General features: G+C 36.9%; 1 protein-coding gene across 1 annotated transcript in view; it reads right to left on the bottom strand.

Annotated features, from left to right (window-relative positions):
- Positions 1-23,794, bottom strand: part of SPG11 (SPG11 vesicle trafficking associated, spatacsin) — a 2,547,571-nt gene that overhangs the window by 1,697,834 nt on the left and 825,943 nt on the right. The window contains exons 11-12 of the mRNA XM_044077700.1: positions 20,100-20,276; positions 11,619-11,690 (exon numbers count right to left, since the gene is read on the bottom strand). Coding sequence (XP_043933635.1) covers positions 11,619-11,690; positions 20,100-20,276 — 249 coding nt within the window. The remainder of the gene's footprint in view (positions 1-11,618; positions 11,691-20,099; positions 20,277-23,794) is intronic.

Here is a 23,794-nt window from a genome sequence, read left to right as displayed (position 1 = left end):
CGTCGAGCTGTCACCTCGACACCGTAAAACTCTACTGCTAATCATTAGCGGACCAGAATTCCGCTGTGGCGACCCCTAACCAGGAAAAGCCGAAAGAAGAGCAACAAACATTTAGTCTCTTCCCACATACCCTTAGCTGCCACAACAGAATCCTTTTTAAACCATACTCCTAAGTACTTCATTTCATTGTGCCCCCATAAATATGGATATTGCTGAACCAGTTCACTGATTTTGCATCCTGAAAGGATATGCAACTGCATCAAAATGTTCCACAACACAGAAATATCCCTTTCTGCTTTTATCAGGTATAAAATAATATCATCTGCAAATACAGCCAGTTTTTCTTGACTACCATGCCAATTATATCCTTGAATTTCTGAATTCCTGTTTTATTTGCTAATGGTTCTAAATATAATGCAAATAACAAAGGGGAAAGAGGGCACCTCTGCCTGGTTCCTCTGCTCAAACAGAAATTATCAGAGAGGATCTCACCCACTAATCTCGCCACCGATCCCTCATATAACCACCTAAACGTATGATTCTATCAAGGAATGCAAAAGCTTCCATTGTTCTGCTCATAAACTCCCAGCTTGCTCTTGTCAGATGCTTTCTCTGCATCAGGACCCACCAACAGCAGTGGTATTTTCTTACATTCTGCTTCCCTCTGGATCATCACTGTTTATTAATGTTGTCAAAGGTTTGCCTCTACGCCACAAAACCACATCGATCGAAATCTATCAATTTTGGCACACCTCTGTCATTCTTTTAGCCATTATAGACACATTATAATCATGGTTTAGGATTGAAATGGACCTGCATGAAGTTGGATCTGATGGGTCTTTACCCACTTTAGGCATTACAAACCACCTCCACCTCTTTCTTCTAGGATATTGCTGCTTCTCCTCCTCTTAAAATACTGTTAAACAAAACCTTCCAGATCTTTATCACTTTTCCCTCCTATCTTCCAAACTTCCATAGGAATAGCATCTATTCCTGGGGATTGGTTATACATCACCATTTTTATCTCATCTCCTCTTATCCTGTTAGTAATTGATCCTCGTCTACCTCTAACCTTGGCATATTTAATTATTCCATAAACATTTTCATTTATACCTTTACTTGATTTTCATAGTTCTTGGCTTTATACAGAATTTCATAAATTTTCTGAAATATTTCTAGTACCTCTACAGGATTTCTTATTATAGGCTCCCTAAACTTGGCAACAACCATTTTTACTTTCTTTTGCCTGAGTAGTTGTGCTAAAAGTTTATAAAAGAAAAAAAGTTTATTAACAGCAGTCTTTCTAAACTTAAGCATATTACTGAAGTAATCCCTTATTTTCTGTTAAGCATTCTGCAACTGCTCCTCTTATTGTTCTGTAAGATTCCCCCTATTCTGCAATACTTTAACCATTCAGTCCCTTTAAATAATTCGTGTTACTTCTTAAGCATATCTCTCTTTCCTTTCCATGTCATTTTTAAACTCCACTTTAATTTTATTCCACTGCTTAGCTATATTTTCAGAAGAAATTTCTGACTTGACTAATAACTCCTGAATAATTTCCATTACCCATTCCTTAAGTTCCTTTTTTTCAGCAGATCGGTGGGAAAGCACCAGTGTCACATTTTTATTACATTACCCTGCATTTGTACTGTAGTTATTACTGGATCATGGTCTGGAATAGTTATTGGATGTATATCAAAACTTTCAATTAAATGCACATGTTCCTGTGAAATGTACGTTCTGTCCAACCCAGCCCAGTTTTTGTATCTTGGGGAATAATATGTAAACTAACTCCGAACCCCTACTACTGAATTTACATCTTCCACACCAATTATTTTCATATATGTATTCAAAAATGTATCCTTCTGTTATAGTTTCCCTTCTGCCCCCGCCCACACAGAAACATCTTCACTGCTCCAAATCAAATTACAGTCCCCACCTATAAGTAATATTCCCTGCTGAAAGCTGATTATTTCTCCCAGAATTTTCTTAAGCACCATTATGGCAGTTATAGGTGGAATATAAATACATGCTTGCCAGTGTATTCCTCCTTCCTTGCCAGCAGCTCCCTTAGTATGTCAAATCTAACATTATTTTTTTATCCTCTTCTTTAGCTACTGGACCTCCTCTTGCAATTAATGTAAGTATTCTTTTCCTCTGTCACAGGTATTCCGTGAACTACAAGTTTGATCCTTGCAGAAACACATACTTCAGGATGAACCTGCCCCCCCTCCCCCCGAGAAACAGCATCACATATGATGGAGAGATTGGCTGCAGACAGCTTTTCAGCCTCCAAGAGTCTAAAAGACAAAGATACCAGACTGCTCACATAACACAAAATACTAGAAGCCTGGAAATAGCTTAAAACTCTAGCCAATGGAGCTCATCTTCCCACAACTGCAGAAATCTCCCACAGTTACTGGACTTAATTACCAAAAGCTCCAGTTACACCTCATACTGCTAGCCAAATTAGGCTTTTTATTTTTTGTTTTAAGGTGGAAAAGTGATGAACGTACAGTAATTACATGAGCAATGCTTATTAATCCACGTAAAACTTTAGAAAAACAACAGAAACTGTAAAGCTCAAATCAATTTATAGCTGCAGCTTTAGATTCTGAAGAAAGATAGTTAAAATGCTAAAAAATGAGACAGCCCACTAAGAAACATGAGGCAATTGCTACATTGCTTGGTTATGGGCCTCTTTTCCAAGATCTAGAAGGTTGCTGTAAGAGTAGGGCATAAAATCGGGAGTATTTAATACTAATCTCATGGAGCATTTGTTATCAATGTGCAAAAAAGCTACTCTTTGCTCAACTGTTTTTAGGGAGGTAGTTTTATAGGGAAAATGTCAATTACAAGTGTCTGCATCTGTACAAGGAAGTGTTAACACCTACTGTGCAATGAGCAGAGTCATTCAAATGTGCTAATTTTAGAGGAAGAGAAAACTGACCAAACAGACTAAATACCCCACAAAAAACACATTTAAAGCCATCCCATGTAATTCCCAGCTCAGGCAGAGCAGGCTATCCTCTACTGTCACTATGTGCAGTCACAAGATTTATTAATATAAATCCACACTAACAATTGTCCAAAGTGGATAGTAAAAGAACAAGCAGCAAACTAGCCAGGAAATGCACACTTTCTAAACAATTGCAATGCAGAGAAAACCAGAAGCAAGGTCAATGAAAAGCAATGCTACTTCACAATGATAAACTGCAGAAAAAATACAATAAATATTTTGAAAATGCAGTAGCAGTAATCTTAAACAAAAGTGCTAACATTTGATTTAAAGTACTTATCTATACTAGGACTGCACTAGATTCGAGCCAAACATACAGAAATCTGTGGAATGAATGCCAAGCATTTGTGAGTTCTATGAAATTAGCCAAGAGCTGTGCAAATGCACCAAGTTGATAGAGGCAGAGAAAACGGACTAAACAAACTAGCCCATTGGCCAAAAAAAAAAAAAAGAAATAAAATCACACCTAAAATCTTCCTGTGCGATTCCCAGAATCGACAGAGAGGGCTGACTTCCATTGCCACTACAGTACAGTCTCAAGCCTTCTTAATGTAAAACCACACTAGAAATATCCCAAAGTGGATATTATCTGAAAAAGCATCAAACTAGACAGGAAACACACACTTTCCAAACGACTACAATACAGAGAAAAACAGAAGCAAGGTCAGTGAAAAGCAATAGCACTTTGCAATGACAAAGTGCACAAAAATGCAACAAATAGCTTGAAAGTGCAGCTGCAGTGACCCTAACTTATAAAAGTGCAAATATTTGATTTAAAGTACTTATCTGTGCAAGGATGGCACTAGATTTAAGCCATATACTCTGGAATCAGTGGTGTGGATACCAAGTGTTTGTGAGCTCTGGGAAACTCAAACATCCGTCATTATTTAGTGACTATAGTCCTCAAAAATTTGTCAGAAAACCACAAACTTTATGAAGAACAAATCACAACTCAAGGGCATTCTGCCAAATCCAAGACATTGAGGGCTAAAGCAGCTCACTGCTGGTCAAACTACAGTGTGCATCCCACTGCAAACCTCCCCGCCCCACAAAAAAACTTGCACCATGTAATAAACAAATGCACACACACACTAAGCAAAATCAAATACTTTCTGTCTTACATAATGGATGGCAGTGACATGCATACAGCTATTAAAAAAATAATTAAAACATTGTTTTGGTGCTTGTTTGTTCCTCTGAGGCCATCAATTTCTTCATTCACTTCCACAAACAAATTGTTCCTGTGCTCATTCATCCATGGCTCTCCACTTATTTTTTCACATTCATTGAGGCTCGGGCTGCCACAGTCACCTAAAGCAGCCTAAGCCAAAAGGAAACAACTCTTCAAATGAGACCCAGTCAGCTTCGTCTGAAGCACTATTGCTACCACTCAGAATGGCAGGAAGACCTGTAATAAGGCATGCCTGCCCTCTTCATTTAGAGTAGGTTTAATGCTGGGTCCTTTTAGAAAACAGCTCATCAGAGTATGGAGATTTATCTCTTTTTTCTCATAAGAAGGAATTCTACGCATACTCAAGTAGCATGCAGAGTTCTGAGACACAGGAAAGTCAGCCTTGTTTAATGAAACAAAAAACAAACAAAAATAATAAAACATAACATCTTTATCATTTTGTATTTTCTTTCACGAGGGCCTGTAGCCTAATGGCCAGTGCCAGTAGCCATCATTTTCCAAAAATCATATGCTTCATCTAGTACAGCAGCCAAAGTGCCCTTTTGACTTACGTGCATTTGACATGTCTCCTCTAAAATTTCATACATTTTCTCCACAGCTTTATCTGGGCTATCAAACATTAACACCTTCCCTTCTCAGAAGACCTACAATACAGTCAGAAATGTTGGCCTAAACCTCAGTTTCATCTGTTTACATTCCCATATTCTGCAACACAGGCCTCCACCTCTGGATAACTTTTCCCATAATTAGCAAAGCTCTATAGTTCTTGTTTTGTTTGCAAACTAAAAAAAAAATAAATTAAAATTGGTCTTAGCTTTCCAAACTTAAACCCAGTCTCTTGCGATAGCATGTTACTGGAAGCCAGTCCACTCTGCCATCTTGCTTTTCATATAGTCCAGCCACCTTACTTTTTTAGTCTTTACAAAACCCCACAATGCTAACACATTTTATTTTCTCACATTATTTTCTATTTCTATTCACTCGTGCTCAAACTGTTCCAACTGTATCACCAACTCAAATTTTTGTAGTTTTTTTCAGCTTCTACTTTTTCTAACTGGTCAAGCAAACATTCCATCTCATCAGAAACAGCCATTTAGTCATTTCACAGAAATACTGGTTTACTAATTCAGTTTGTATGACCACCAAACTACTGGCTATTTCCTCAACATTCACTCACATCACTTTTTTCAACTCCTTAACCGAATGAGGCACACTGTGGTGGTCCCATTCCAAGCCATCCACAACATCTCTTTAGTCACATATTAAATCCAAGTTACAATCCATTTCTGTCACCACTACCAAAGAGTTAACACCTTTACTCACTGACCCACCCAAAACTGCGACAAACTACTTTAACTTAGATTTAAAGTGTTTCTAACATCTGACTAAATGGAACAGCCCTTTAAGGCTTCCAACTTCAAGCAATGTGCATGAGGAAGTTCTGATGGAAAATTCAGTCTAACAGAACTCATCTCAGAACTGGATTAAAGTTAAAGACAATTTCACCAAATCTTCTACTAAGCTTGGATGTGAGTCAGCTGATAACTGATGTGTGGTAGCACATCACAATTTTAGGAGATCATGTCAGTTTTCCACGTGAAACTGCATATCAACACCTTGAATGATACATTTTCTTTGCTGAAAAGAGTGCAAATAATGTGTGTTAAACTGACAAACTCCAGCACCAGAGTCCTGGACCACCGAGACCCTCTCTCATTCTTTCAAACCAAATACATTCTTTGCAATTTTATCATAAAATATTGTCCATTTTTGTTTAGTCTCTAGCAACTCTTATACTAGTTCCCTACTTTTCAGAATACAGAGGGCACTCACCAAAAAATACTTGCTCCTGAGTTCCATATGTTGAAAACATGGACTTGACAACTCTTATTACTGCCTGTGCTGTGATACCTCTTAAAACAGGATGGTTAGAGTAGTAGCAGTCCACCAGAGTGGAAATTAAGACTGCTGTATTGAAACAAATCAGTGTCAAGCTATCCAGAGCAATAAAGGCATCTTGCATGCATTCAGCTCCTCTCTCTGGTTTTGGCTTCTAAACATGCTATATACCTTACAGTTGTGAATCACTTGCTCACATACTGCAGCAATGCATTTGGGCTTAAAATGTGAACATTATGCACACTCCAAAATCACAGTGATCCTGAAAAGAGCAATCCTTTTTTTCTAAATTATCACTCTTTAGCCAAGCTGCAGTGACTTCAGGGTGAGAATATATGAATAAGGGGGCTGTGAGGAACACAATCCCAATGACAGGGGGCATGGGGTCTTGTGAAAAACACTTGCACTACTGTTTTAGATGTTCTCTTCTATTACAATTAACTTCGCTTACATAATTGTATTTAGAATATTTGCGAACTACTTAAATTTTGTGCTATTATGTACAAACTAATATGTTCAGAACTTACACTTCGATAAAACAGACTGTGTAACATATGTGTATATAGATGTACACAGAGTACATATAAACTTAGGTTTTGCTGGACTGGGATTCATACAAGACTCAATGAAATCCAGCTTGACGATACTCAAAACAACCATACACACATGCACACACGGATAAATGAGTGAGCATGCATGTGTGTGTGTATATTTTATATATCTATATATATATATATATATATATATATATATATATATATATCTATATATATATATATATATATATATATATATATATAAAAAATACACACATACATATATACACATATGTACATATAGATAGGGTAGGTCACACAAACAAACCATTCAATAAAAACTGCAAGAAAGACCCAGCCAAGTTGTGCAATGGAGGCACATGGGATACATGCAAATAACCCCTTAAGGACACACTAGTATTTCAACTATATAGGTTCTGAATATCCATGCATTTTTACTTTTTAAATCTTTATAAGTACAATCAGGCCAATGAAGGCAAACCCCATTAGCTGTAGACATGGATACTTCGGCCTTTTTCCTAGATCTCATCAGTACAGCATAAGTGGATTGCCTGGCCACACTCCAACAACTTAAACTCAAGCTTGATTAGGGTCACTGCAAAATATCCCAAATGCAACTTGCTATATTTATGTTGCAAGAGAGATAAAGACCTCTTGAATGGACATTTATGCCACAATTGGACTTACAGATGTGTATATGTCTAAGAGGATATGATCAGATGAGGCGCTGTATGGAAGACAGAGGTCACACCTCTGCAGCCTGTGTGATAGTGAGAATAGGGACAAGGCTTTGAGACAATCAGTGTAGTTTTTATGATTTACACCCTTGATTTCTTCATGAGAAAACATTGGCATTCAAGTTAGCTGTAAATGCCAAAGGGGGAATTACACTTGATGATTGGCCTTATTAAATGCCAAACAGTGTGGGATGATTGCATCCTTGGACTTGGGTCACCATCCCTTACTAATAAGTTGTGCAATGAAAAATTACTTTCCAACAATAGTGGATACATGGTGATTAAACAACAGTTAACTGGCTACATAGGTTTCCAGGTCCCTAACTACTGGACTGATTTTCAGGGGTGTGTTGTCAGAGTGATAGTTACAGGGGATGTCGTCCTAGTTGAATACAACTATTACACATTATTTGCCATTTATTTTTTGTCCAAAGTTTTGGCATCAATTATTTGTTTGGGGAAAGCTGGCTTGGAGGATTCTTTGTGTCTTCTGCAGAGTTAAAATGGCACCTAGTTTACAATCATCAGCAAACATGGTCAGCCATAAGTTCTTATCACTGGTTTTGACCTCTGATAAGTAAATGCCAAAGAGGAGTGGCCTAAGGACAGAGCCCTGTATACACCACTGGTGACATGTCTTTTGGGGGAGAAGTAGCAACCCACCCCAATTTCCTGGGATCTATTTGTGAAACAGTTTGCTAACCACAGAGTTACATCCATTCATCCTCAACCCTCTTTCCCATTTTGTACATGGGGTTGGGGTTGTCACTACAACAGTGACAATCATTTTGAGCCAAGGTTTACACCACCAGGTGACTAGCCCTGCCGCGGATCCACTGAGTTGCATATAAATTGACATTTAGCTGGGAGAGTTTATTAACAATACCAACACATGTGGTGTATATGGATTTGCTCTCATCCATTTCTTCAACAACCTGCTCCAATAAGTTGATTTGGTTGAGTAGTCAGGATATGCCCTTGAAAAAACACAGCTGGCTTGGGTCAAGGGTTTGTAAGTTACCTATATCCTTGTTTATTAATTCCATAATGATGCTTTCCATAACCTTACAGCTGAGGCTCATCAGATTTAAGGGTCTATAATTTCCTGGATCAGCTGATGTTACATCCTTGTGTAGGGGAATGGCTGCTGTTGTCCCCTTTCATACGGCAAATAGCTTGTTTGAAGGCTGATGCAGAATAATATCTGCATGGGGTTTGACAGGACCTGTTTATGACTAGCCAGTAGGCACCCTGATATGTTACACGGTCCCACAGAAACAGTGTTCTTGATCTTGGAAAGTGTTTTGAGGACTTTTCATGGGAGATTGGGGGGGCATAGGTGCAGTTATGTGACCTGAGAAGGTTGAGGGGCAAGGGAGATGAAGTCTGAGTTAAATTTATCCATTGTACATTAGCTACGTCCTCATGGTCTAAGTAGGTAGTATAATTTACTATTAGCTATACGGAGTGCTGGGCATTATTTCTGAGGTTTCCAATAAAGCTAAATAAGGCTTTGTGGTTGTCTTTCCCCTGCTTTGGTTGATACAATCAGAGTTCAGAGTTCCTTCTAAATTAGCAATATCATTTTTGGTTCCTGAGAGTTAGATATATTTTTGCATGCAATGAGGTTTTTTTTCTTTTATTACAGACATTGTTTATATTAGGGTTCCCATCACATGTGTTTATTACAGAATCTGGTGACGTATTTATTTCTGTTAGGGGACAGAAGTATCTATACAATAATTCACAAGTGCACAGAATTTGACAGAAAATAATTCTGCACAAGCAATAGGGTCGTTAAGGTGGAGTGGGGTTTTGAATTTAGCCATGTCATCACTTAGTTTTAATAAATTGGCCTTTACATAGTTTCTGAATACTGAAGTATTGGAGGATGCTTCAGGCTTCCGTCTTATGGTGAATGTGACTGACTTGTGGTCCAATTTGAACAAGGATGTGGTTACAGTTGGTGGGGAGCAGAACCGTCTTATATTTTAAAGGACCAAAGTTTGATAAAGGAAAAACAAATCTGCATTTCAACACTGAAAGGCATCCTGGGAAAAAGAATTTAGAAAGATGTCTACAACTATAAGAAATGTCTTTAGGTGAACTCTTCCTATCAAAACAATACTTCGATGTTCTCAGTTCCTTGTAATCAGGAAGGCATGGCAACAGCTTAGAGTATGTGTGTGCAGTAATGATGCCTTTCAAGGTGGACATCACAAGTCAAACAAGGGTGCTTTTGAAACCTGAGGCTGCAGATGGAGGACTTCCCATTCTCTAAAATGTCACTGAATTATTTATAATGCTGCCTGGAAAGAATTACTGTGTTTGGCAAACGCCTCTGTGTCCATTTCTATTTTTTTCCCCTGGGCTTTGATCAAATGTTTTCTTGGTTTTAATTTTAAAGAATGCTTTTGCTTGTTTGGTGTGTTTTATAGAAAATTAGTCCCTCACCTTGTTTATTTGTAGTGGAATATTTCACAAAACATACTTTCAAGTATGGCTACTTAACAGTGAACATGTAGCTGACTGCAGATTTGTTGGTTTCTGACTCTTCAAGAGTGCATATCTACAGTAGCAAGACTGGGCAACGTATCACATATCAGACTGGAGTTGTACCACACTGTTTTACATTTTATTATATAGAACATATTTTTAACAACATAGCGCTATTTTGTGATAATGAGCCATATTCTGAATATTCAAAGTGTATTTCTTTGACTGTAGTTGTGATATTGATGGATTGTGGATGGAGGTTCCAAGTGGGGCACTAACATTCTATAATGCACTTTAAAGCCATTAATGAGTTAACACACAATACTTTAAAATAATTCCATAAAGCAACAATTTATACTGTCACTGAAAATGCTTTTCTGTCTGATCTAGAACTGTAACACCGTGCTTTTTATTTTATAAGGTGGAATACACATGCTGATAACTGTAGTAATAAGTGTTTTAAAATACCCAACAAGTACCTTCTTGAGTGGAGCTGTAGGATGAGTAGGATTCCTCCAGCTGACATTTCATTTGACATTTTGCACTGCACTCTTCAGCAAAAGAGAAGTAATACACATACAAATCTGGGGAGGGGGACATTTACAGAGCTTAGCAACTATGAAACTACCAACTAAATGTTGTTATTTGTTTTTTCTTTACTTATTTTAACTCTCAACTGCCACAGCTTGAGGACTATTTTAACTGACAAACCTTGGCAGTCCAGTCCAGTAGTTTACTGGCAGAATTATAGAGCTGGTAAGAAGCTTTATAATGACACAACTTCACTCGGCAAAGAGTCTCTATTATCTATCCTTAACTGTCAGTTATCATGATTTATGTAAAATTAACATCCTGATGTTTCCACAGCTTTAAGCAATCACATTTAAATATTTTAGACAGCAATTTGTTCTATACTGTGTGTGTATATCTATGTGTATATGTATGTAAATATAAAGTCGTTATAATAACTGTGGGAATCGCTAATGATGCATAGTACTTAAAACACTTTTATAACCAGGAAGTTGAAAAGGTACCATAAATAAGAATATGAAAAGCTCACGGTAAACACCCCATGAAAGCCTGCTGCAGCACAAAAGGTGGTTAAATTATCATTACACATATCCGACATTCTCTGTGGGTGAGAATTTTTCTGATAAGGACAAGAAGAAATAACAGACCAAACAATCTAAGGAAAGGAAACTGCACAAGAAATTTGTGGGTGCAGGGGAGGAGTTATGGCATAAGACATTCTTCAAGCACTACCATTACCAAAATTATAAAAGTAGGTGTACAATGTAATAAATATAAGGGGAGAGGATAACTGGCTGAATAACAGTAAAAAAAATGTTGCAAAATAATGGGAGAGGTATTATTGAAGTAAAGCAACAATGACCATAATGTTAAAATAGAGCATTAGGTATAAGAAAATCTTAAAATGATGACTGACTTGCAGTACCAAGAACAAAATGCCAGGATGAAATATGTCACAATCCAACTTTCCTGGTGAGGTCTACATTTTATCTCACCATTAATCATTCATGAAATCATGTTCTCCTTTTACAGCCCCAGAAACAGCAAGTACTTTCTTCTTCTCTTTCTATATATTACCACTTTGTTTTCACTCCTGAATCATCTCACACTTTAAGATGACCAGCATTTGACAGTAATAGTTAATGCAGGTGGTACTCTTTAATAATTCAATATGGTCGCCTTACCAAAAAATCTCTAAGTTCTCCATTTGCTGTATAGAAACATATGCGATGCAACTGCTCCTGTACATTAAATCCCTGAAACAAATAAAATAAAATGGATAAAAACAACAGTTTGCTTAACATTTCATTTGCAAGGACTTTGTTTTCAAAACTAACAGTGCTTGCTAAAGTCTTAATTTTTTTTAACTCTATCACTGATCTCTTAATATCAAACAAATGATGACTGAAAGAAGTATTTGTCTTCTTTCACCAATCAAGGTTCTCTACTGCATTTGCCAAATTACTGCAGGTGTTGTCTGTTCATGGGAAATCCACAGAAATGCAACCATGCCAGTTACCTCAACACAAATAATACTGCTGTTGTTCTAGATTTACACTGTAATACCAAACAAATGCCACTGATACAGAGACACCTGCTAATAATTAATGTTCTATAGCAATTAGGGTATTGAGTCTGAATAAGAAAGACCATCAGAGCTGACTAATTCTGATGCAGATGAACCATGATCGGAGGGAGGAGCACTCCATGATTCAAAATATGGAGGTGTAGGCTTCTGGCAACCAATGCCTTCTTTCCCACCAGAATTTAAACTTATTATTGGAGGGGTGGGGGCGTTGCTGAGCAAGTTGACTTGTTGTCACCCATATGTGTTACACCCAGTTAATTTAGAAGATGATGCCCATGTTTTTTTTTTTTTGTCCTAGGCAATCAAATTTATATAAATGAAAATAAACATATTGACATATGTTTAGTTGCAAACATTATACTGTACATCACTTATAATCTATCTAGTCATTGCCAGTCAAACTTTACATAGCTCATTCAAATCCTGCCTTCTTTTAAACTTGTTCCTCTTTTGCAAAAGTACTGTTCTCACAACTCCCATTTTTTTTCTATGTAACTTGCATCTACCCTTTTCTGAAGATCCCAATTCTGGCTGTTTACCTCTGTTACTATGTTCACTACTTCTAATAAAGTTGGTTTAGACTTTAATTTCCATTTTCTAGTAATCACTTTTTTGGTAGGCACCGTAACTAGAATCAGCAAGACCTTACTATGTACAGGCAATTCAGATTCTGTATCATAGCTCGAAAAAAATAATTTCCTTAGTTACACCAATCTGTTCACCCAGTATCTCTGACAGAGCAGTCAGCAAGAAATCTTTAAAGTCTGCCAATTCATAACACTGCCAGGAAAAGTTTCCAATTATCCTTTTCTTCATCATCATACCTCCAAAATTTGCTGTCTACCGGAGGAAAAATTCTTTGGAGTCACCTGCGGTATAACAATACCTATGCAAACCCTGCCAAGGAAAGCTCCTACATTTTTTAGACTTTGTTGCATATTTGGGAGACATACATACATACATACTCCCATTGTTTCTTTGTGAACTATTCATACAATCTCTATTCAAAATCTTTTCTAAACTCCTCTGATTTTTATAGTTATGTAAAACGTATATGCTTTACTAATTATTCATTTTTTAAAAGCAGTTTGTACTCTAGATTGTACTACAAACTCTATCAGTGCTGGCCTTTTGCTTAGGATTCCCCATTTCTTTATCTTTGCCTATACTCCGATATTAACGCTTGAAAGGGAAAGCAAGCTCTAGCCTGCAGTCCAAATAAGTTTTTGGCCTCTTCCCATTCTATTACCTTTTCCCTCATTATTTACTTGCTCAGAACATCTTGGTTCATTTGCCAGTTTTCTCCAATAAATTCCAGCCCCCTTTTGCCTATTCTGTATCCCTAATTGCAGTCATCCCTATCGGTAGAATCTCCTTTCTCCATTTCCGCATTAGCTTAGTCCTTAAAATACTTTCTGCAACTTTAAGAATATAATATTCTGTATGGATACTGTCATTCTCCTTAAAGATCTGCATCCATCCAAAATCCCTGTCTCTCCTTGTTTCTTAAGCTTCCCACCTGGTCCATTATCATCTTTTTCCATTCTGAATTATAGGTTTCCGCTTGTAATATTGTTTAGGACCCGTAACTGTGTAGCTCGGAAATACACCTTCAGATTTGGTAATCCCAAAAGGCCTTGTTCAATTGGAAGAATCATCTTATCCCACTTGACTTCTGCAGTCTTCCCCACCCAGATAAAATCCTTCAGCTTTTTATTAATATCCACAACTTCTCCTCTGGTTGATAAAAATATGCCTGACCTATGTATAAAACTAAAGGAACTAAAAGCACTTCAACTGCTTGTTTCTTGCTATCCATATAACAGAGTGCCCAATTTCTCAGTTTTTGTGTTATCCTTCTCTTCCCACATACTCTCAGCAGCCACAACAAAATCCCTTTTAATCCACACTCCTAAAAACTTCATTTTATCATGCCCCATAAATTTAGATACTGCTGAACTAATTTGTGTGTGGGTACAATTTACAGCTATCTCAAAAAGATTTGAAACCAGCTCAAAATGTTACACAATGATGAAATGCCCATTTCTGGTTTTAACAGGTATAAAATACCATCATCTGCCAAAAGAGACTGCTTTCCTTACTGTCCTAGAATTTCTGAGTATCTTATTTTCTTTGCCAGTGGTTCTAAATATAGTGAAAATAACAAAGGAAAAGAGGACACACTGCCTGGTTCCCTCTGCTCAAGCAAAAATTATCAAGGAGGAACTCACCCACTTCAATTTTCACCTCCAATCCCTCAAATATCCTCCTAATCAACCTTATCATTTTTATCAGGGAATGCAAATGCTTCCATTGCCCTGCTCATAAACCCCCAGTTTACTCTGTCAGATGCTTTCTCTGCATCACCACCAAGAGCAGTGGTATTTTCTTACATTCTGCTTCCCTCTGGATCCTCAGTGTTCTGTTAATGATGTCAAAGGTTTGCCTCCCCTCCACAAAACACTGTTCCATAGCTATCAATTTTGGGATCACCTCTTTTAGACAATGCAGAACATAAAGACTTTATAATCATGGTTTAGGACTGAAATGGGTCTGCATGAAGCTGGATGTGATGGGGTTTTGCCCTGTTTAGGTATTATAGCTACCATTGCTTTCTTCCAGGATGTTGGTGCTTCTTCAACTCTTAAAATACTGATAAACAAAACCTTCCAGATCTTTATCAGATTTTTCCCTCATAGCTTCTGCAGGAATATTATCTATTCCTGCGGACTTTCCTGTGGATTGACTATATATCACCATTTTATATCATCTCCTCCTATTCCAACTGTTGGTAACTGAGCCTCATCTAACTCTTACCTTGGTATATTTAATTCTTCCATAAACATTTCCATTTGTATATTTTCTTCATTTTCATATCCCTTTGCTTTATACAGACTTTCACAAAATTTCTGAAATATTTCTAGTACCTCTACAGGATATCTTGTTATCTTCCTTGTTATAGGCTTCCTAAGCTTGGTGACAACCTTTTCTACTTTATGTTGCCTGAGTCATTGTGCTAAAAGATTCTGTGCTCTGGCGTTATCAAAAAAACAGTTTCTAAACAACAATCTTTCTAAACTCATGCATATTACTGAGGTAATCTTTTATTTTCTGCTTAGCATTCTGCAACTACGCTTCTTTTTCTTTTGTGAGATTCCCCCTAAACATTTGTCAGTCCCTCTAAATAATTCTTAACTATCTCTCTCTTTCATTTCCACCCTATTTTTAAACTCCACTTTGATTTTATCCCACTCCCTAGCTATATTTTCTGAAGAAATTCTTACCTTCTGTAATAAATCATGAATAATTTCCACTACCCATTCCTTAAATTCCTCTTTTTTCAATAGATAGGTGGGAAAGCGCCAAGGTCTCATTTTTATTTCATTACCCTGCATTTTTATTTCAGTAATTATTGCTGTGTGATCTGAAATAGTTATTGGATGCGTATCAAAACTTTCAATGAAATGCACATGTTCTTGGGAATTTTAAGTTCTGTCTAGCCTAGACTATTTTTTGTATCTTGGGGAAAGAATATGCAAATTCACTCTGGACTCCTACTACTGAGTTTCATGTCCAAATATTTTCATAAAATTCTACTAAAATATACTTCTCTTCACTGCTGCAAATAAAGTTCCAGCTCCCACCTATAACATTACCCGCTGAAAACTGATTATTTCTCCCAGAATTTTCTTCAGCTCCATTACAGAAATGTTTGGTGGAATATAAGTACATGCTAATGTAATCCTCCTCCCTTTCCAGTAGTCCCTTAGTACTACAAATCTACCATTACCATCTTTTTATCCTCTTCCATCACAATTGAAGCTTCTCTTGCAGTTAAGTATTCCACGTTTCTTTTGTCCCAGGTATTCTAAATAATCGTCCTGAAAGCCTTTCTTTATCAAATTCACAAGTTCAGTTGTTTCCAAATGTGTCTCCTGTAGCACAGCTATTTGCACTCTACATTTTTTGATATAGTTCACTACTCTCTCTTTTTTGAATACATCTGGGAGACCATTAACATTTAAAGATAATATAGAAAGTGTTACGTTATAAAATTATTATTCCCACATTTTATTTGTAACAGCTTTTTTGTTAAGTATCTAGTTACGGCTTTTGTGTTGCATGCACACACTAATGGTTGGCAGGTTGTCTTTCATATACTTGTTTCTTGACATATCCATTTCAGCCTATGTCACATCTTGCAAACCTTTTTGTTTAAAAAAAAAACAATCAAACAAAATAAACAAATGCATCCCCAATGCACCCCTGAACTATTAACTTAACACACAAAACTACGTACATCTTCAAATACTGAAGTTTTACCCTCCTAACAGGAACAATTGTCCCAAACTGAAAGCCACACTTTCAGTCTTGGGTTAACCTAAAAGGTTATCCCATGCTAAGACATATGGTACAGCCTGTGCTTCTACTTAGTGCTGACTGGTTTTGTTTTATCTTTACTGCTCTCCCAGAACGGAACAGCACTTGAATGCTTTCAGAAAACATCACTACCTAGCCACTGAAGGAAAGCCACTGAAAGGAAAAAAGCATTCTGTTTGCATTGCTCTTTATCAGATTGTCTCCATGGAAACATGAGAACCAGATAGAGAGTTGTTTCTACAAACATGTATTTATTTGCTACAGGAATGCTTTATTATATTCAACTTTTTACTTATTTGATTTCTCTTAAAATTTACTAGCTCAAGCAAAGGGTCTTAATCAAGTTTTCACTTATGCAAGAAGAAAAGAGCACAACAATTTTTTTGTATCATACTCTTTTGACCAGACTTTTCCTTCTTTTTCTTTTTTTTTTTAATTTATACTGCAGTACCTACATTTTGTAAAACTGAAAAAGAACAATGAGAAGAGAAAGGGAAAAAAACAGAGGCACTTCTTTACTTTAGTATTCTCATTACACTTGAAAATAACTGAGAAAACTTTATAGCATGCAGATTGTAACATGGAGTATAAAATATTACTTTTGAGAACAAATTTTTGTCTTACTTAGAATTAACTCTTTTCTTCCTCTTCCCCTCTCATAAGTGTTCCTCCAAATATTAAGGAAATGAAGTAGGACTTGTGCTTTAAAGTCCCCTACAAGTTTAACAAAGTCAAAAAAGGTCCAATACTTCCAAGTTTTCTTGTTTTGTCATGTTTCACAAATATAATTAATGTTCTGCAATCTCACATGTATTTGTCAATTTCGGAGCTGCTGGTTTATTCCTGTTTATCTCCATCTTCCAAATCCACTCTGTGCTTCCTTTTCAATGTTGTTCTAGTCAACTTGTGTGCTTTTTTCTCTCTCTCAAGCATTTTCCATTGAAACACTGGAAAAGGTTGCACTGGCACAGTCTCTCTGTTGTCTCTATTACTACATAAGCAAGAAGGAAAATCCATCTCCTTGTTCACAGCTCACTTTCTGTTGGACAAACTTTTGTACTTCCTCCTTAGCATGTTCTGCATCAAAAAATGATTTTGACCCTCCCAGAAAGAATATTCTGAAGTTAGCTGGGTACAGCAGTTTGAACTGCATGCCTGATTCTTGACATTCTCTGATTAGTGGAATAAATGTACTCCTCTTCTGCTGGTATACACTGAGTAATCATTTTCCATGAACACTCTGCAGTCTTCCACTTTTAATATTTTGTCCTTCTGCCACAGTTTTGTCAGAATAAACTCCTTCTGCCGATAGGCTTGCATCTTTACTATTAAAGGTCTAACTTGCTTTCTCATGGCCAGGTTTGGACCATACATACAATGTGCCCATTCAACTAACCACCTCCTGCTGTGGAATACCAGTCCAGTTGCTTATTTGTGCTTTCATAAAATTAATACAGTCTGTTCCGTTGAGCTCCTCTGGTACAGCAGAAAATCTCAGGTTTTCCCTATGTTCTCTGCCCTTTATGTATATTATTTTTTTAAAAGATCTTTTCTTGAGCAGTCTCATATTCAGTCAGATGTTTATAGATTTCGACCTTTGATTTTTGCAGTTTTATCACCTCATCTGAATATCTGTTTAAAGCTTCTTCAATTTTTTTGAGCCTTCTGTTATTTGAGTTGATATACTCCATGAGTGTTTCATTTATTTTAATCGACTCTCAGTACATTTGATTTATTTTTTCCTCTAGGTTACTGGAAGTAAGTCTTACACCAAAGCGACAGCTTGCACTGCTTTTTGCTGAAAAGCTGCATAATTCTTCCCAGTCAGATTTTTGTCCTCAGGTTTTGTGACTGACTTTCTTTCATGTTCTCTGAATTTCTTTTTTGCTGGCATCCAGGCAGTGCACTTACTAGCCAGTTGTTGAAATTTACCTAAAAATATGAGTTTATTAGCTCTCTCTTTTGAGTTTCTGTTTTCACACCGGGAGAGCTGAAATTAAGCTGTTACTCAATGATCAATGTGAAGCCATCTTGGAAGTTGATGAGGTACAGTGTTGGCCCAAAAAGCAGCAACTAATAGCAGCTGGGTATTTCTTGCCCAACCTAAGGCTATGCCTGGAAACTTTAGAGGCTACAAGGCTGAACTGATGAAATGGAGAACAAAAGAACCAAGGGGAAACAGGTGTGTGTGGGGGGGGGGCAGAAACTGAGGTGCCCAAGGTGAAAGCTGGAGGCAGAGTGCCCAAATCCTGTGACCAGCCAAACAGACATTTCCTCCAAAGGAGGGTGGAACCTTCTACCAAGGCATCAGTGGAATCATAGACTAAAATAGGTCAGTTTTCATCGGTACTCTACTTTGGTTAACAATTTCAGATAAATAAATCCTCTAACAAACTTCATCCTGCAATAAAAGGTTTCAGTGCTGCAGTTTCCACATGCATACTATATGACAATAAGCAAGTCAAGTCACTCAACCAGAATATGCTATTGGGTTGCCTTAAGAAACAAGCACAATTGTGCCTCATGACATTATCTGGTTGACAAAATAAAAACATTTAAAAAGGCTCATTGTTTTGATGTTCTAGGTGAAAACCTGGCCATCAGCAGAAGCTGAGGGTATCTACCTTTCTCTCATGGCTTGCATACACTGAAAAAATAGATGCAGTGCTAAAAGGATTTGCAAATGCTGTGATCTTATCTAAAATGATCTATCCCAATCAGTAAGAGTACATGTAGTGGGCTGGCTTTGAAAACCATACTCTGTCTACACTTGCAGGAATAAAAATGGTTTTATGTCACAAAACCAGAATAACACATTCTATGGAATCAAAAAAATAGGGTACACAATGAAAAAAAAGAAACTTAAAATTTCAACAGCTCCAACACTTAATACTTTTTCAAAAGTAATCAAAAAATAGGCAGCAGTCATTGAAATCTCAAGAAATGGTAAGCCAGGTTCTATTCTACAGACTACTGGAAATAAATAAGGCAGGGGGTTCTACCCCTTTTATTTCTATGTGCTCTTCTAATTATAATGACAAATGTGGATAATCAGTGAAAAGAAGGCAGACTTAAAGCATACTTCCAAGATATAAATTAAATGCTCCATCTGCTGACTGCAGAATTACACCTTAGAATGAATCATTATCACCGTCAAAAGATCCTTTACCCTTCATCTTACTCTATATGAGTTCTCAGGATATATGACCTGAATTGGAAAAATGTGATGACATTCAAGTCAGTGGGGTTAATTTTCTGAAAGACTTTATAAAATAGAAATATATCCTGCAATGCCCATCACCAGTCCCTGATCAATTAATATTTAGTTTATTAATTCAGTAAATGCAAAATGCCATATAACCTATAAACGTAATATTCCACAAAGGTATCAGAAAATTAACACAAAACATTTGAATAGTATATATTTTCATTTGGGTTCCACGTTTTGCATAAAAAAATTAGACAGATAAATAAGGATCTTCAAAGTTTACATCCCTCTCTAAAATGTATAAATCATTTTTGTTTCTTTAATAATGAGACAGTTTGCTGGTTAAAGGTATGAAGCCCATTAAGGTTCTTCCTGTAACTTTAAACTTTTCAGAAAGAACTGGAGGATGATGAACAAATTGCAACATAAAACTAAAAATAACTAACTTTTTACATTCAAAAGAATCAGTTAAATAACGCCTTAACTTACCATGTTCTTCAAAAGTCTGGATGCTGTAGTGAGATCCTTGTTTATTAAGCATTCAAAGACTTTCTTCAAACCAGTGTGGGTCAGTTCACTGAGATTCTGATGAGGGTTGCCACATATCCTGAAGAATGTCTGAGCTGATGGAATGCTGTTACTGAGAACAGCATCTGAAACAACTTGCTGAAAACACAGATCCAGCAAGAAATGATTATCAGATTTTACATCCAGTACTGTTTTTAATATATGTTTAAATGAACTTATAAGATGTACACAAAAATACTTGGAGAGAGAAAAAAGTGAGTCAGCATAAGATCTTCATTTACTTAACAGAACAAGACATTCCACACAAACCCAACTATTATCCTAACTTACATTATGAGTTTTATTACAGTTCATAGCTAGCAAAGGTAGGTATATCACAATGAAATAAAGAATTGTTCATACTTTGTAAATAATAACAGGTACACATATTTTAAACATATATGCAGGGTGCCAGGTCAAAAGCTGCTAGCCTTTATTAATTAAACATGTGGTAAATTCCCTTCCATGGACATAATACAGTATCTTGCATATACATACAGTGGGTTGCATGCTTAATGCATTCATTTGTGTTTTTAAAATTGGTACTCTTCAATAATGGTGGGGTTCTGCTGCAGCAACATACATAATAAAACAATGAATTAAGGTATTACTCAATCAAATTAGACAGTTAAATAAAACAGTAGTATAGTTTTTTTTTTTTTACTGGAAGTGGTCCTCTAATTTCTTTAAAGTCCTTACTGCAAAATGACTGCTAAGAAAAGTATACCCATTTAGAGGGAGCACACATATCTGCAAAACAACACAGAGTGTTGTAGGAAAGTAGCAAAACACAGGATTTGTAAATATGCTATGCACTGAGTACACCTCCTGGATATGCATAAAAACTGCATTTTAAGAAAAAGCCAGTGAAACAAGGGATGGATCTTGCATAAACCACAAAGCAATAAGTCTGCCTGGTGTACTCCAATGATAAACAAAATTAACCTGACTGCATGAAAAGCATGGCTAATACATTTCAGAAAAATACAATAAGAAGTACCAAAGCCATCCATTAGCAGGGTGCTGTAATGCACTGGCATGTACCAATCAGTGAGTTATATAGCTCAATATCCTAACCAGGACAGAAAAAAGGCATACCATTTCTTCAGGTGTCAACACAGATCTCCAAATGGGCAGTTCAACCTCTTTTCAAAGAGCACACAGCTCACCAAAGAGAGATGGATTCATGAATGCTACCCAAGTAGCTGGAATGCAATCAGTAGCTCTGGTATTAGAGGAGTTAGGTACAGAAAGAGAGGGATGAAAATGCCTGGCCTGCTAGACTCTCCCAGTGGGTGGGAAAGAGATGCTTGTGCTCAGGGGGACATGGGGATGATGTAACTTCTCCAGAGGAAAAAAAAAAGGAGGAAACCACCTCCAATGCTTCAGGGAAGATGGGCACAACTATATATTGACAACATCCCTTGCATAAGTGTAGGGTGATCAGTCTGGGCAGCAAACTACCTACTGTACTTTCCCTTCCCTGGGTAGCAAATAAAAACCCTTGAACACCCCAATGGCTTTCTAAACAATGGCCCCTCTTGACTGACTCTTGCCAGGTGACATCAATGAATGGGTCAACAGACAAAGGGAGGGACTGATGGTTGGGGCGGGGCAAAATATTGCAAAAAATATATACATGATTATACTTGGAGCTTCAGTATACTTGGTAGACAGATATGTATACAAAGTTATGTACAAACCCATTCTTGCAGATATAGTGGAAACAGACATCTAAAAGCTCTGAATTGGCCTGCATCCCTTGATATTGAAGCACAAAAGTTTGGTAGTTGCTTCTATGAGCAAATATGGAATGTTTGCGATTTGTGCAATCAAAAATAGCCTAGTATACCACCCTTACTCTTATTTTTTAATAAAACATTAAAAACTGGCTTTGCTCTTGACATTTGAAAACACAACACTGTAGTCCCAATCCATGAGGGTCCCCTTCTCCAGACCCTAATAACTACAGACCAAGCAGCCTCCCGTGTACAATGTGCAAGATGATGGCAAGAACCATCATGAAACGTAAACCAGCAGATACCAGTAAGTTACTTGTCTATTAACTAACTCAGTGTGGTCTTATCAAATGGAGTTCTTGCATGATTAATTAACCCTGCAAACATCTGAGTGTGTGGCTACTGTCCTGGGCAAAGTTTTATCTGTTCATGCAGCTTAACTTGATCTAGCTAAAGTATTGAAAACTGTACCCAGTGATAGAACTATACATAAACTAGGGCATCTAAAATAAATGAAGTTGCACAAATATACACAGCAGGTCAGCCCAGAGGTGTAGCCAAGAACAAACAGGAGAGTATTAAACTGATTTATTAAAACACTTGAAATAATTGAGCGCTTTTGTTAAAAAACTTCTTCAGAATCAATGTAGACTACCTGCTACCATCCTTAAATACCTTCCCCTTAATCACATATCCAATAAAATCCCACCATTAGTTAACACATTAAATTCAACATTTAGCAATTTAAAAAGAAATATGCAATTATAAATATAAACATAATTAAATAAATATATACACCCATCCAAAAACTAATATACATATACTTTAATACTAAATTACAAGTTGCACAATATAAGATTTAAGTTTTAAAATGCTAGAAACAGAAAGAGACTCATTTAAGCCGGGGGTGGTGGCATTCAATCTGATCTGCCAACATAACTCCTTTTCTTCCAGGATATCGTCCCACGGGCCCCTCTGAGGTCCTAGGTTACACATTCTAACACAAAAAAAACAAAGCAATGGTCACTATATACCATAACATGTTTGGTCAGAGTGTTGTGTAAATGAAGTTATAATAACTTGGGTCCACAACTAACTTCATGGATGTATGAGCAGGAGGAATACTATTCTCACCAACCCCATCATTAGTGGAGAGCCTCTGTTTCCATTCTCTGTCTCACTAAAATGCAGATGACTGCAAAACTGGATGCATTATCATTAATCCTGCTGAAACAAATTCCTTAAAATGGCACCTATTAAACACAAAAGGTGCAGCAGAAAGAATAGTTGTGTAAAATCATGCCATAACCTTAGATGTCCTTCTCTTTTATGCTGCAGTATTCCTCTGCATAAGGGTATACTATACTCTACCCCAAGCAACCTGAAGTCTGGTCAGCATGCAATGGCTTTCAGCTACTGCAAGTATGTAGGATGTCACATGTATGGCTTGTTGAACAACAGCTATAAAAGGACGTCCGCACATATAATCCTCAGAAATGAAACCCCAGAACATCACCAATGTAAGGAAAAGCAAAAATCTGCCATCCAAGGAAAAAGCAAGGTATAGGGAGGAAGGAGATACGGACAGAATACTGCAACATAGAAGAGAAGGACATTGAAGGTTATGGTAAGATTTTGCACAACTATTCCTTGTCCTTCTATTTACTGTTGCAAAAGCTTAGGAGGAAACCTTGGAGGTGGAAGGAACAGAGGAACTTTCTACAAAACCATGAAGAAAGTCTCAATCAAATCCAGCCCTAGATTTAGAAATACTATCCAACTTGTAATTCTTGGTGAAAGTACGAACAGAAGACCAAGAGGCAGCTTCCAAAATGGTGTAAGTATCCAAACCCTTAAAGATCATGCCACAGACCTGAT

The sequence above is a fragment of the Protopterus annectens genome, chromosome 7.part0, assembly GCF_019279795.1.
Source record: "Protopterus annectens isolate FY-2018-M chromosome 7.part0, PAN1.0, whole genome shotgun sequence".
NCBI lineage: Eukaryota > Metazoa > Chordata > Ceratodontiformes > Protopteridae > Protopterus > Protopterus annectens.
This window is presented reverse-complemented; position numbering and strand designations above follow the sequence as displayed.